The sequence below is a fragment of the Manis javanica genome, chromosome 8 (assembly GCF_040802235.1).
Source record: "Manis javanica isolate MJ-LG chromosome 8, MJ_LKY, whole genome shotgun sequence".
Classification (NCBI taxonomy): Eukaryota; Metazoa; Chordata; class Mammalia; order Pholidota; family Manidae; genus Manis; species Manis javanica.
Genome location: NC_133163.1, coordinates 124,956,373 through 124,969,270, shown reverse-complemented (window position 1 = coordinate 124,969,270; position 12,898 = coordinate 124,956,373). Strand labels below are relative to the sequence as shown.

The 12,898-nt window shown below is 41.3% G+C and overlaps 1 protein-coding gene across 8 annotated transcripts in view; it reads left to right on the top strand.

The window, feature by feature from the left end:
- Positions 1-12,898, top strand: part of UBE2Q2 (ubiquitin conjugating enzyme E2 Q2) — a 113,436-nt gene that overhangs the window by 62,610 nt on the left and 37,928 nt on the right. The window contains exon 9 of one of the 8 annotated variants that reach the window (XM_073212237.1): positions 7,545-8,608. The exons of 4 other annotated variants lie outside the window; for them this stretch is intronic. In XM_073212237.1, the coding sequence (XP_073068338.1) occupies positions 7,545-7,842 (298 nt within the window). In that variant the 3' untranslated portion in view covers positions 7,843-8,608. Of the gene's footprint in view, positions 1-7,544; positions 8,609-12,898 lie in introns of those variants that run through there. 3 more of the 8 variants (XM_073212238.1, XM_073212235.1, XM_073212240.1) reach the window with 3 other exon arrangements.

Sequence of the window (12,898 nt, the reverse complement as noted above, 5' to 3'; positions counted from 1 at the left end):
GGGAGAGTGGGCATCACTGTTTTGTTCCCGATCTCAGAGGAAAAGCTTTCAGCTTCTTGCTGTTCAGTATAATGCTGGCTGTGGGCTTATCATAATCTGGCCTTTATTATGTTGAGGTACTTGCCCTTTATACCCATTTTGCTGAGACTTTTTATCATGAATGGATGTTGAATTTTGTCGAATGCTTTTTCAGCATCTATGGAGATGATCATGTGGTTTTTGTCTTTCTTTTTGTTTATGTGGTAGATGATGTTGATGGATTTTCGAATGTTGTACCATCCTTGCATCCCTGGGATGAATCCCACTTGATCATGGTGTATGATCCTCTTGATGTATTTTTGAATTTGGTTTGCTAATATTTTGTTGAGTATTTTTGCATCTATGTTCATCAGGGATATTGGTCTGTAATTTTATTTTTGGTGGAGTCTTTGCCTGGTTTTGGAATTAGGGCAATGTTGGCTTCATAGAATGAGTTTATGAGTATTTCCTCCTCTTCTATTTTTTGGAGAACTTTAAGGAGACTGGGTATTTTGTCTTCTCTGTATGTCTGATAAAATTCTGAGGTAAATCCATTTGGCCCGGGGTTTTGTTCCTGGGTAGATTTTTGATTAGTGCTTCAATTTCTTTGCTGCTACGTGGTTTGTTTAGATTTTATTTCTTTCTTGGTCACTCCTGGAAGGTTGTATTTTTCTAAGAAGTTGTCCATTTCTTCTAGGTTTTCCAGCTTGTTAGCATATAGGTTTTCATAGTATTCTCTAATAATTCTTTGTATTTCTGTGGGGTCCGTTGTGATTTTTTCTTTCTTGTTTCTGATTCTGTTGATGTGTGTTGATTCTCTTTTTCTCTTAATAAGTCTGGCTAGAGGCTTATCTATTTTGTTTATTTTCTCAAAGCACCAGCTCTTGGTTTCATTGATTTTTCTGTTGTGTTATTCTTCTCAATTTTATTTATTTATTTCCTGATCTTTATTATGTCACTCCTTCTGCTGACTTTAGGCCTCATTTATTCTTCTTTTTCCAATTTTGATAATTGTGATGTTAGACTATTCATTTGGGATTTTTCTTCCTTCTTTAAATATGCATGTATTGCTATATACTTTCCTCTTAAGACTGCTTTCACTGTGTCCCACAGAAGTTGGGGCTTTGTGTTGTTGTTGTCATTTATTTCCATATATTGCTGGATCTCCATTTTAATTTGGTCGTTGATCCATTGATTATTTAGGAGCATGTTGTTAAGCCTCCATGTGTTTCTGAGCCTTTTTGCTTTCTTTGTACAATTTTTCTAGTTTTATACCTTTGCGGTCTGAAAAGTTGTTTGGTAGGATTTCAGTCTTTTGGAATTTACTGAGGCTCTTTTTGTGGCCTAGTATGTGGTCTATTCTGGAGAATGTTCCATGTGCACTTGAGAAGAATGTGTATCCTGTTGCTTTTGGGTGTAGAGTTCTATAGATGTCCATTAGGTCCATCTGTTCTAGTGTGTTGTTCAGTGCCTCTCTGTCCTTACTTATTTTCTGTCTGGTGGATCTGTCCTTTGGAGTGAGTGGTGTGTTGAAGTCTCCTAAAGTGAATGCATTGCATTCTGTTTGGTTGTTTAGTTCTGTTAGTATTTGTTTCACATATGCTGGTGCTCCTGTGTTGGGTGCATATATATTTATAATGGTTATAACTTCTTGTTGGACTGAGCCCTTTATCATTATATAATGTCCTTCTTTATCTCTTGTTACTTTCTTTGTTTGGAAGTCTGTTTTGTCTGATACTAGTACTGCAACACCTGCTTTTTTCTCCCTGTTGTTTGCATGGAATATCTTTTTCCATCCCTTGGCTTTTAGTCTGTGCATGTCTTTGGGTTTGAGGTGGGTCTCTTGTAAGCAGCATATAGATGGGTCTTGCTTTTTTATCCATTCTATTACTCTGTGTCTTTTGATTGGTACATTCAGTCCATTTACATTTCGGGTGATTATTGAAAGATATGTACTTATTGCCATTTCATGCTTTAGATTAGTGGTTACCAAAGGTTCAAGGTTACCTGCTTTAGTATCTTACTGCCTAACTTAACTCACTTATTGAGCTATTATAGACACTGTCTGGTGATTCTTTATTTCTCTCCCTTCTTATTCCTCCTCCTCCATTCTTTATATGTTGGGTGTTTTATTCTATGCTCTTATGTGTTTCCTCTAACTGCTTTTGTGGGTAGTTGATTTTATTTTTTGCCTTTAGTTAGTATTTGGTTGGTCTGCTTTCTTTGCTGTGATTTTATTTTCTCTGGTGACATCTGTTTAGCCTTAGGAGTGCTCCCATCTAGAGCAGTCCCTCTAAAATACCCTGTAGAGGTGGTTTGTGGGAGGCAAATTCCCTCAACTTTTGCTTGTCTGGGAATTGTTTAATCCCTTCTTCATATTTAAATGATAATCGTGCTGGATACAGTATGAAGGCTTGGTTCAAGGCCCTTCTGTTTCACTGCATTAAGTATATCATGCCATTCTCTTCTGGCCTGTAAGGTTTCTGTTGAGACTTCTGATGATAGCCTAATGGGTTTTCCTTTGTAGGTGACCTTTTTCCTCTCTCTAGCTGCCTTTAAAACTCTGTCCTTGTCCTTGATCTTTGCCATTTTAATTATTATATGTCTCGGTGTTGTCCTCCTTGGGTCCCTTCTGTTGAGAGTTCTGTGTACCTCTGTGGTCTGAACAATTATTCCCTCCCCCAGTTTGGGGAAGTTTTCAGCAATTATTTCTTCAAAGACACTTTCTATCCCTTTTCCTCTCTCTTCTTTTTCTGGTACCACTATAATGCGAATATTGTTCCATTTGTATTGGTCACACAGTTCTCTTAATATTGATTCATTCCTGGATATCCTTTTATCTCTGTCTACATCAGCTTCTATGCATTCCTGTTCTCTGATTTCTATTCCAGCAGTGAGTGGCCTCTTGCATCTTATCCATTCTGCTTACAAATTCTTCCAAAGATTGTTTCATTTCTGTAATCTCCTTCCGGACGTCATCCCTTAGCTCTTGCATATTTCTCTGCAGGTCCATCAGCATGGTTATGACCTTTATTTTGAATTCTTTTTCAGGGAGTTTGGTTAGGTCTGTCTCCCCAGATTCCTTCTCAGGGGATGATGTCTGGGTTTGTCTGGTCTGTATCGAATTCTTCTGCCTTTTCATGGTGATAGAGGTAGTTGTGGAGAGCTGTCGCACATGTTGGCTGGAAGAATGTCCCTTCTTGCTACTTGTGGCCTTCTTCTCCTGGGAGAACAGTGACCCCTAGTGGCTTGTGCTGGGTAGCTGCGTGCAGACGGGGTCTCAGATTCTTGCCCGGCCACTGTGAAAGAAGCTCTGCCCTGCTGCCTCAGGCTGCTGCTCCACTATGGCGGAGCAGCGTCAAAGAGGAAATGGGCGGGAGGCTGTTTGTCTCGGTCAGGGGCTTCTGAGCTGCGCTGCTGCCTAAGGGTTAGGGCACCCAGAGTTCCCAGGGATTTCCAGCTGCTGGGCTAAGTGTTCTGGGATGTTTCCGTCCAGGTGTGGGGTCCCTTTCCCTTTAAGTCTTTCAAAAAGCACTCACTTTTCTTTGTCCCAGGTGCGCCGACTTGCGGGGACCCACTCACAGGTTTTACTGTCCCGTTTCCCTAGAATCCAGCACCCCACACACTGTGTGTCTGTGCTCTGTGTGCGGATAGCTAGGGCTGGGTGTTCAGCAGCCCTGGGCTCCCTCTCCCTCCCCGCTCTGACTCCTCTCCTCCCACCGGGAGCTGGGGTGAGGGGCGCTCGGGTCCCTCCAGGCTGCAGCTTGTATCTTACCCCCTTCGTGAGGCACTGGGTTCTCACAGATGTGGATGTAGCCTGGCTGTTGTCCTGTTTCTTCTGGTGTCTCTTTTAGGGATAGTTGTTTTTGTTGGGTTTTCAAAAATATATGTTGTTTTGGGAGGAGATTTCTGCTGCTCTACTCATGTTGCCATCTTGGCTCCGCCTCCTGGTATTTTTATAAATTATTTTTTTGAGCCACGAATACTCAGCCATCTTTTTACTTCGTCCAGGACATAGTGTTGTAACTTGAGAATCATAAAGATCATTTTTGTTATTTTTTATCACACCAATAATTTGAGTGAGCTGTTTGTAGGCAACTGAAAATGGTATATTCCTGGAACTCTTATGTGTGCCCCAGTCACTTGCAAAGAGAATACTACTTTTAAATATCTTGGGTTGTATCTGTCTATATTGAGGGGACATTAAGTCTTTTTTTTAACATGTTGTTAATATACAGTCCTGTGTTGGTTTCAAATGTCTATCAGTGGTTCAGCCATGCCTGTGATGGCGAATTATTGTGCCCCTTTGTCTGCCTCCCTTGCCACCCCTACACCCATCTGAATCCCTCCCTCTTGGTAACCACTAGTCACTTTTCAGTATCTGAGTCTGCCGCTGTTTTGTTCCTTCTGTTTTGCTTTGTTTTTATATTCCACAAGTAAGTGAAATCATATGGTATTTGTGTTTCTCCACATGGCTTATTTCACTGAGCATAATACCCTCTAGATCTATCCATGTTGTGGAAAATGGCAGTATTTGTTTCTTTTTGTGGCCGAACAGTATCCATTGTGTATATGTACTTGTCTTGCCAATGGATTTCAGCCCTGGGAAAGTTCACTATGGATTTAGTGAGACCGAGGAGTGACAATGGAATGTTCTTGTGGTGAAAGGGTTTATTATCTGGCTTGTTCTCCCAGTGATACATTGAGCACTAGAATTACATCTGCATCTAACAGTCTGCAGGTCCGTAATCCTTCTTGGTCTCCACCTCCACGCAGAGCCCTGGGCAGACCTCCTTATATAGTGACTCAGTCAATAAAAGCTCATTGCCTGCGGGTGTGGGAGCAGTAGCTTAGCAGCAGGCCACTTACATCATCAAGCAGTTTAGGTTCAGGTGAGGATCCTGCCCATGGGAACCTTCACTTTATCCACAGTACCACGTCTTCCTTATACATTCATCTGTTGATGAACACTTAAGTTGCTTCTATATCTTGGCTATTGCGAATACTGTGGTGATAAACATAGGGGTGCATATATATTTTTGAATCAGGGATTTTGTGGGTTTTTTGGCTAAATTCCTAGAAGTTGGATTACTGTGTCAAATGGTATTTCAATCTTTAGTTTTTTGCGGAACCTCCATACTGCTTTCCACAACACCTCTTTACATTCCCACCAGTAGTGTAGGAGGGTTCCCATTTCTCCACATTCTCACCAGCATTTGTTGTTTTTTTATCTTTTCAATAGTGGCCATTCTAACCAGTGTAAAGTGATACCCCATTGTGGTTTTGTTTTGTTTTGTTTTTGCTATCATTAATGTACAATTACATGAACAACATTATGGTTATTAGACTCCCCCTATTATCAAGATCCCCCCATACACCCCATTACAATCACTGTCCATCAGTGTAGTAAGATGCTATAGAATCACTACTTGTCTTCTCTGTGCTATACTGCCTTCCTGTGTCCCGCCCCCCTACATTATACGTGATAATGGTAATGTCCCTTTTTCCCCCTTGACCCTCCCCTCCCACCCGTCCTCCCCAGTCCCTTTCCCTTTGGTAAGTGTTAGTCCATTCTTGGGTTCTGTGAGTCTGCTGCTGTTTTGTTTCTTCAGTTTTGTCATTGTTCTTATACTCCACAGATGAGTGAAATCATTTGATACTGCTCTTTCTCCACCTGGCTTATTTCACTGAGCATAATACCCTCCAGCTCCATCCATGTTGTTGCAAATGGTAGGATTTGTTTTCTTCTTATGGCTGAGTAATATTCCATTGTGTATATGTACCACATCTTCTTTATCCATTCATCTACTGATGGACTCTTAGGTTGCTTCCATTTCTTGGCTATTGTAAATAGTGTTGTGATAAACATAGGGGTGTATATATCTTTTTCAAACTGGGCTGCTGCATTCTTAGGGTAAATTCCTAGGAATGGAATTCCTGGGTCAAATGGTATTTCTATTTTGAGTTTTTTAAGGAACCTCCATACTGCTTTCCACAATGGTTGAACTAATTTACATTTCCACCAGCAGTGTAGGAGGGTTCCCCTTTCTTCACATCCTCACCAACATTTGTTGTTTGTCTTTTGGATGTTGACCATCCTAACTGGTGTGAGGTGATGTCTCATTGTGGTTTTAACTTGCGCTTCTCTGTTGATTAGCGATGTGGGGCATTTTTCATGTGCCTGTTGGTCATCTGAATTTCTTCGGAGAAGTAACTGTTCAGCTCCTCTGCCCATTTTTTTATTGGCTTATTTGCTTTTTTGTTTGTTGAGGTGTGTGAGCATTCCATACTGTAGGATGTCTTTTTGTTCTACTGATGGTGTCCTTTGCTGTACAGGAGCTTTTCAGCTTGATATAGTCCCACTTGCTCATTTTTGCTGTTGTTTCCCTTGCCCCAGGGAGATATGTTCATGAAGAAGTTGTTCATGTTTATGTCCAAGAGATTTTTGCCTATGTTTTTTCTAAGAGTTTTATGGTTTCATGACTTACATTCAGGTCTTTGATCCATTTTGAGTTTACTTTTGTGTATGGGGTTAGACAGTGATCGAGTTTCATTCTCCTACATGTAGCTGTCTAGTTTTGCCAACACCAGCTGTTGAAGAGGCTGTGTTGTGACCTGCTAAGGTGTACTGGGAATTTACAAAAAGCACAGACAACACAGACAGACAGACAATGGCTGCAGCAGCCCTGATGTGGCACAGCTCCTTTATTTTTATACTGCCTTTCTCGGACCTCAGCCAAATGCTGTGCAGATCTTTCCCTTCTCAGGAGGAACAGGCCAGAACATTCTGTTGATTTGCTTAGAATCTGCCCAGTAAGCAGGGACGGTGTATTCACACATCCCCAAGGTCTCCCTGTTTTCAGTGTGAGGCGTCTTGGCTTGTTTTTGAGGACAAGATATGCTTTTATGGGCAGATAACTTCCAAGGACTGCACCGGTTGTTCTTGCTAATCCCCAGTCATCGCTAATCAACAGAAAAATGCAAATTCAAACCACAATGAGATATCACCTCACACCAGGGAAGCTGGTGCTTCCCTATTCTTTGTTCAGACATGGGGGAAGACAAAGGCCGTCCCCTACATCTCCTCCTTTCTTTAAATATTACATGGCTGAGATCAAACATGTCGAAAGATAGATATAACTTGAGCATGTATAGGTTTTAACGAACTACTAGTTAAATTGCGTACACACCTTAACAGAACAAGAATACAGATACATAAGAAAGGCAGACATAATTACTAGCCATATCCAATGCAATTAAGAAAACCAGTGGATAACCCAGGTATTCGTGAAAACTTATTGACAGTATGATGGATATCATCTAATTGATTTTGAATAGTTTGAGAAAAATCAAACAAATTGAAATAACACATTCTTGGAAACTGTTCATCTCTTACGTGTTCTTTTAACAGCAGATAATCCACAGTTGCACAATTTTGAAGTACTGCATCTCGTACTTCTTCCAGTTCTTGGTTGAGTTCAGACAATATAGAAGCAGTCAAATGTGTTGTTTTGCTATATGCGCAGGCCAGCTTGGATATCTCTTTCTGCATTCCAGCGACAAGTCCAGGAACCAGCAGGAGGAATGCAGCTGCAACTGCAACCACGGCAGGATCTAAAAGTTTCAAGTTGTGATCACAATCATATGGCAGAGCTCGGAGAAGTCTCTTTCGCTTATATCCAGGATGATCTATTTGGGCAGGAAGAATGCGTCCCACACCACAAACACCTTGATAGTGTGAAGAAAGGGCTTGATATGTTTTGTTATTACACAAAAATACTCAACCGTTTGGAAGTCTATATCCAGAAGACCATTTTACATTGATTGTAGAATTACAGTAAGAGAGTACATGAATACAATTAATACATACACGGTCAGTAATTTTAGTAGTACTGACAGGTAAATTTAATTTGGCATCAGGAGTAAGTGTCTTAGGGGGAAGAGTGATATTTCTGTAACATAAAACATCCAGTAATAAAGTTTAGCATTATTTCTTTTGACAGTGCTGTCCAGGTAAATATATATCAGGTAAATAAGCCAAATTATCCAAATATTTTTCTTGATGGGGAGAAGAAATTCCTCTGACATGTTCCAGGGGCCCTCTGGAAAATATCAGAGTTAACTAGAGGTAAAAGTACTTTTTAAAATTTGGTTTTGGGAAGCTGTCAGAAGTTTTTAAGGCACTTGCCTAAATAGAATTATAGTTATTTAATAACACTTATTATTTAACCAGAATGATAATAAGAAGGTTTAAAAGCAAATGCAGAAGGTTACATAGTTGTTAACAACACCTAGCTTACAGTCTTTTTAATATTAAGATCTCATTTTCTTAAATACTCAGACAATTCATTGAGGCTTTAAGCATAAGAAACTGTTTTAATAAACAATTAGAAAACTTTTTACAATTTTTCAACATTAAAGGTAGACTAATAAACTTTTGTTCTTTTAACAAAAATTCTAGTCTTGCTGTGTACTTGATATCAAGATTTATTTACTTTAATTTCACATAGCATGACTATGTCAATTTTTTATAAACTTTTTACAACTTTCCTTTTACATTCAGTGTTTACTGTCTTTAAACAAACAGCTGTACTTTTGAATAGTTATCTTCTTTTACTTTCAATACAATGCATTTCTATTCCTTATACCTTCTCTTATTAAAACGTACATTCTTTAGCATACAGAAATGTTTTTCTTATTATATTAAGTAGTTTTAATTAGAACTTAAAACCATTTGGTACTTTAACCTTCAGTGAACATTAAAAAATAGGCCATTGTAAACTGTTAACACCAGCATTCTTAAGATTGATACATTTATGAATGTATTTTGTCATTTTTGGAAATGTGTCTTACAGCACAATTTCTCATTAAGCACAAAATATGTCTACATAACTTTGCAAAACTTTAAGAATTTTGGTTACCACAAAATTCTCTGGCTGTTTGCAGACATACACATTATTATACATTAATACAGTATTATTATTAAGATATTCATTTGCTACACTTGTGTACCTATTTTTAGCAACCATGTCAGATTACTTATAAAACTTTTACCAAACATTAGACAAAGTCAAGCTTTTCTTTAAGCATCTTCTTGAAATATTTAACAGGTAATATCAACTTAAATGACTTCAGGTAAACTTTGGCAGCTGATAGCTATAAGGACATGTCTGTTTTAGTTAAACTTAAATTAGCATTAATGCTTAATATTTTTTATTAGATTTTCTGGAAGTTTTGGGATGCTCAATGTTCACAAGCACTTGTTTTTAAATCAATTTTTATTAATACCATCCAGAGGTAAAAAATATTTTTTATTTACACACTTAGACACAAAAACATACAGATTGAGACGTAATGACCACAGTTAGCAACACTTTTCATAAAAGAACATGTACACAGACAAACTGATACAAAGATTTGAGTTACTAATATTCAGTTGCCTTCTTTCTTGTTAGCTTATTTGATTAACAGTACTTCACTTCTCAAGAATACACTCTAAGGGCGAGCAGTTTACATAACTGGTTAAGGTTTAGATGGCCCCAGACTAAAAGGGCTGATGAAGGCTCTGAAACTGATAGGGACTCTGTGTGTCCAGGGGGCTGGAAACGAAATGCAAGTACAATTCTAGCACCACTCACTTAAAGCCAGGCTGTATTGTAGAAGATAAATTTCTTCTGTCTCAGGGAGTCTAGTTTAAGACTTCCCAATTTTCAAAGATAATGATGAACCCATTAAGTAGAATAGATTTTCACTAAAAGAATTTAGAAAACTAGTTCCATATTGTAGTAGTTCACAGAACTTTTGACCATTTTCTTTCCCTGTGGCTAAATATATTTAGCTGCATCACATTATATTTTACACTTCTTTCAGGGGCCAAGCTTCTCTAATCAGAATATTTGTATTGAGGCCAGGTTTGTGGGCAGAACACTGTAAGATAAATTCCAATTAATTCCAACCAAAGTAAGCAGGCAAAGAGAGGCCACAAAGGGCCAGGCAGTTTGTTTGAATGCAATCCCCGGGTGATGTTCCACGGTCTGAAACACAGGCCAGGGAAGTCACACCCAGCAGGGAAGGCAGCAAGTTTTTAAAGAAGGCAGGGTGAGGGAGAGCAAAGGTGTGCAGTGGCGCGAGGATTGGCTCATCTAGGGTATGTGGGGGTCTCTCATTGGCGTTTAGCCAGGAAATGGAAAGTCACCACTAATCCTTTAGTTTGGGGGAAGGGCTCTAGTTGGGAGGGTTATCTGATCAGGCTCTGGAATGTTGTCAGACCGGAACCTGTTGGTCTCTTCACCTCATTTGGTGAGGCCTGAGCTTGTCCACCAGGCTCACCCCTTCCCCTGATGCCTCCAGCCTTACATCCCAGCCTTTTGGTCATAATGGGTGACGACTCTATCTGGCTACTTCCGGCTGACAAGGGGCATCATGTCTAATATTAGGCTGGTTGATGGCCGGAGGAGGCTCAGTCGGGAGGGGCGAGTACTTGTGCAGCAACAGTTGATTAACTTTTATGTGTGAAATTTCTGCCATGTGTTGAAGGAACTTGAAAACACATGGGGCAATTAAGAGTAAACCACAAACTGTTATTAAGGGGCCTCGCAGAGGCATTGGCCATGCCATTATGGGAAACTGAACCCACCCATAAGGGCCGCCTTCAGGTACTCATGTTTTGTGGAGGTCTTTTTGTAGTTCTTACAGTTTTTTTATGCTTTGTTCTATGACCCCAGACTCATTGATATAGTAGCAGCATTCTTCCTGCAGGAAAATACAGGTTCTGCCCTTTTCTGCAGTAAGCAGATCTAAGGCTTGCCGATTTTGAAGGGTGACCTGGGCAAGGGAAGTAAGTTGTCACTGGAGGGAAATAGGGAGGTCAAGGTTTCTCCCAAGGTTAGGCTCACTCTTTCGTCTAATGCTGCCAATTAACTTGCTAGACCCTGAGAGCTGACTAAGCTATGGCCTAACACTCATGCCCCTGTGGCGGCTGTGGACACTGCAGTAACTAGGCTCACTCCCACTAGCACCGGTAGAAAAACCGCCCGCTTCTGTCTAGTGTTTTGATATATAGACCATTCGTCTAGTGCCTGTCTTACCTGAGGTTTGCTGTACAATGTTAGTTGGGGCACCAGCATCACTGAAAAGCAGGGTCTTACCATGGTGCTGTTGATGCATTGGGTAAGTGTATTATTGCACCGGAAGAACCCGCCCCCCTCGCAGGGAGATTGGAGTGTCTACGGTTACCCGTCATCAGCATTGGCTTCCCATTGACAATTCTGAGATGGTGGAATGCTGGGTCAGGTAGCAGGTCAGTGGGGATGATGGTTCTTCGCGCCGTTTTCTGGTGGCCCCGGACCTATGTTGAGCTTTGGGTTCAAGGCTCGTTTTCCACATTGGTACCTCACTTAAAAGGGGAGGCCGCAGTCTTTTTCAGAGTTTACTGGTTGAGCCTAGAAAAAAACTAATGGGAACTTCCGCCACTGGAGGGTGTTGGAGGGAGGTGCAGAGGAAACAATCAGACACATTGCTGAGCATATGTGAAGCATTAAGAAACCGCACTGTTTCTCTAATGACTCCGGCCCAGGAAAGTGATGCTCCTGCTGGTCATAGAGAGTGGGGGTAGGGGTCTGACTGAATGTTCTGTTTTAGTTCCTGTTCTGTTTTTAGAATATTAGTTGATATCTGTGCTTGGGTGTTTAGAACTTCCGTGAGGGTGGGATTCACAGTGGTCCATTCTCTCTGATGTATACTGTGCCCCGTGGGGAGGCTTGGTAACTATCGTATAGCTTGCCCTGTAATCCTTTTTCCAGCGTGGATCTCATGGGTCACTAATGGTAATGTGTAGCCTATCTTGTATTCTGAAGAACATGTTGTCAGAGATTCCTCTTGCTGTTTTTTCTACTGCATGAACTCTACATGTGTCTAATTCAGGATGACATCCCCCATACATGTCAGACTGGAAAATACATGTATGAGAGATTTGGTCATATGGAAAGCACAGCGTAGGGTTTGAGAAGGTGTTTAAGATGTCTGTGTGTACCGGTATTTGAATTAGTGCCTGACAACCTACACGTGGGTAACTTTGGGTGCCTACTTCTTGGTTGATTCCATAAAGAGTTAGTTGGAGCTTAAACTTCCATGCAGAATAACTCTGCCTGGAGACCACTGGGCTATTCATCTGGCTGGTTGTACTTGACACGACTAACCCGCAGCTTAAGAGGACCCACCTCACAAGACACCCACTCATCATGTCTGGGTGCCTGTTTGAGCCTAGAAAGGTGATACCAGGAGGAGTGCCTGTGTGGTTTGACTGCTGAGGGTGTAGTGAGGATTACTATAGAAGGCCCTGTCCAGGGGGTTGGAGAGATTTTGGCTGGAGTTCTCTTAGGAGTACCTCGTCTCCTGGCTGAAGGATCGCTACGTCTCCTGGCTTGCGGGATGACGTAGGTTGGGGTAGGAGCTGGTCTACGTGTTCCCTGAGAAGATGCCTCAACAGTGTAAAGTAAGGAAGGTAGGAGGCCAGAGGAGGAGAGGTAACAGGCAGGCCTGTGTTTAGTAAGAAGGGCCTGCTGTACATCAGCTCAAATGTGCTTAGTCCAGCCGGCCCTGGGGGGCAGCGCGCAGCCGAGCGAGAGCGATGGGGAGATTGGACCACGAGAGCTTTACCTCCAGAGACAGCTCAGTTAGTTGGTCTTTTAAGAGACTGTTAGCCCTTTCGACCTTACCCGACGATTGGGGGTGGTAGCGTATATGGAGGTTCCAGGTGATGTTGAGAGCCTCAGCTGTTAGCTGAGTGACCCAAGAGATGAAAGCAGGCCCGTTGTCCGACTGTAGCAAGGCAGGCAGGCCAAAGCCAGGGATGATATGCGCCACCAATGTCTGTGCCACT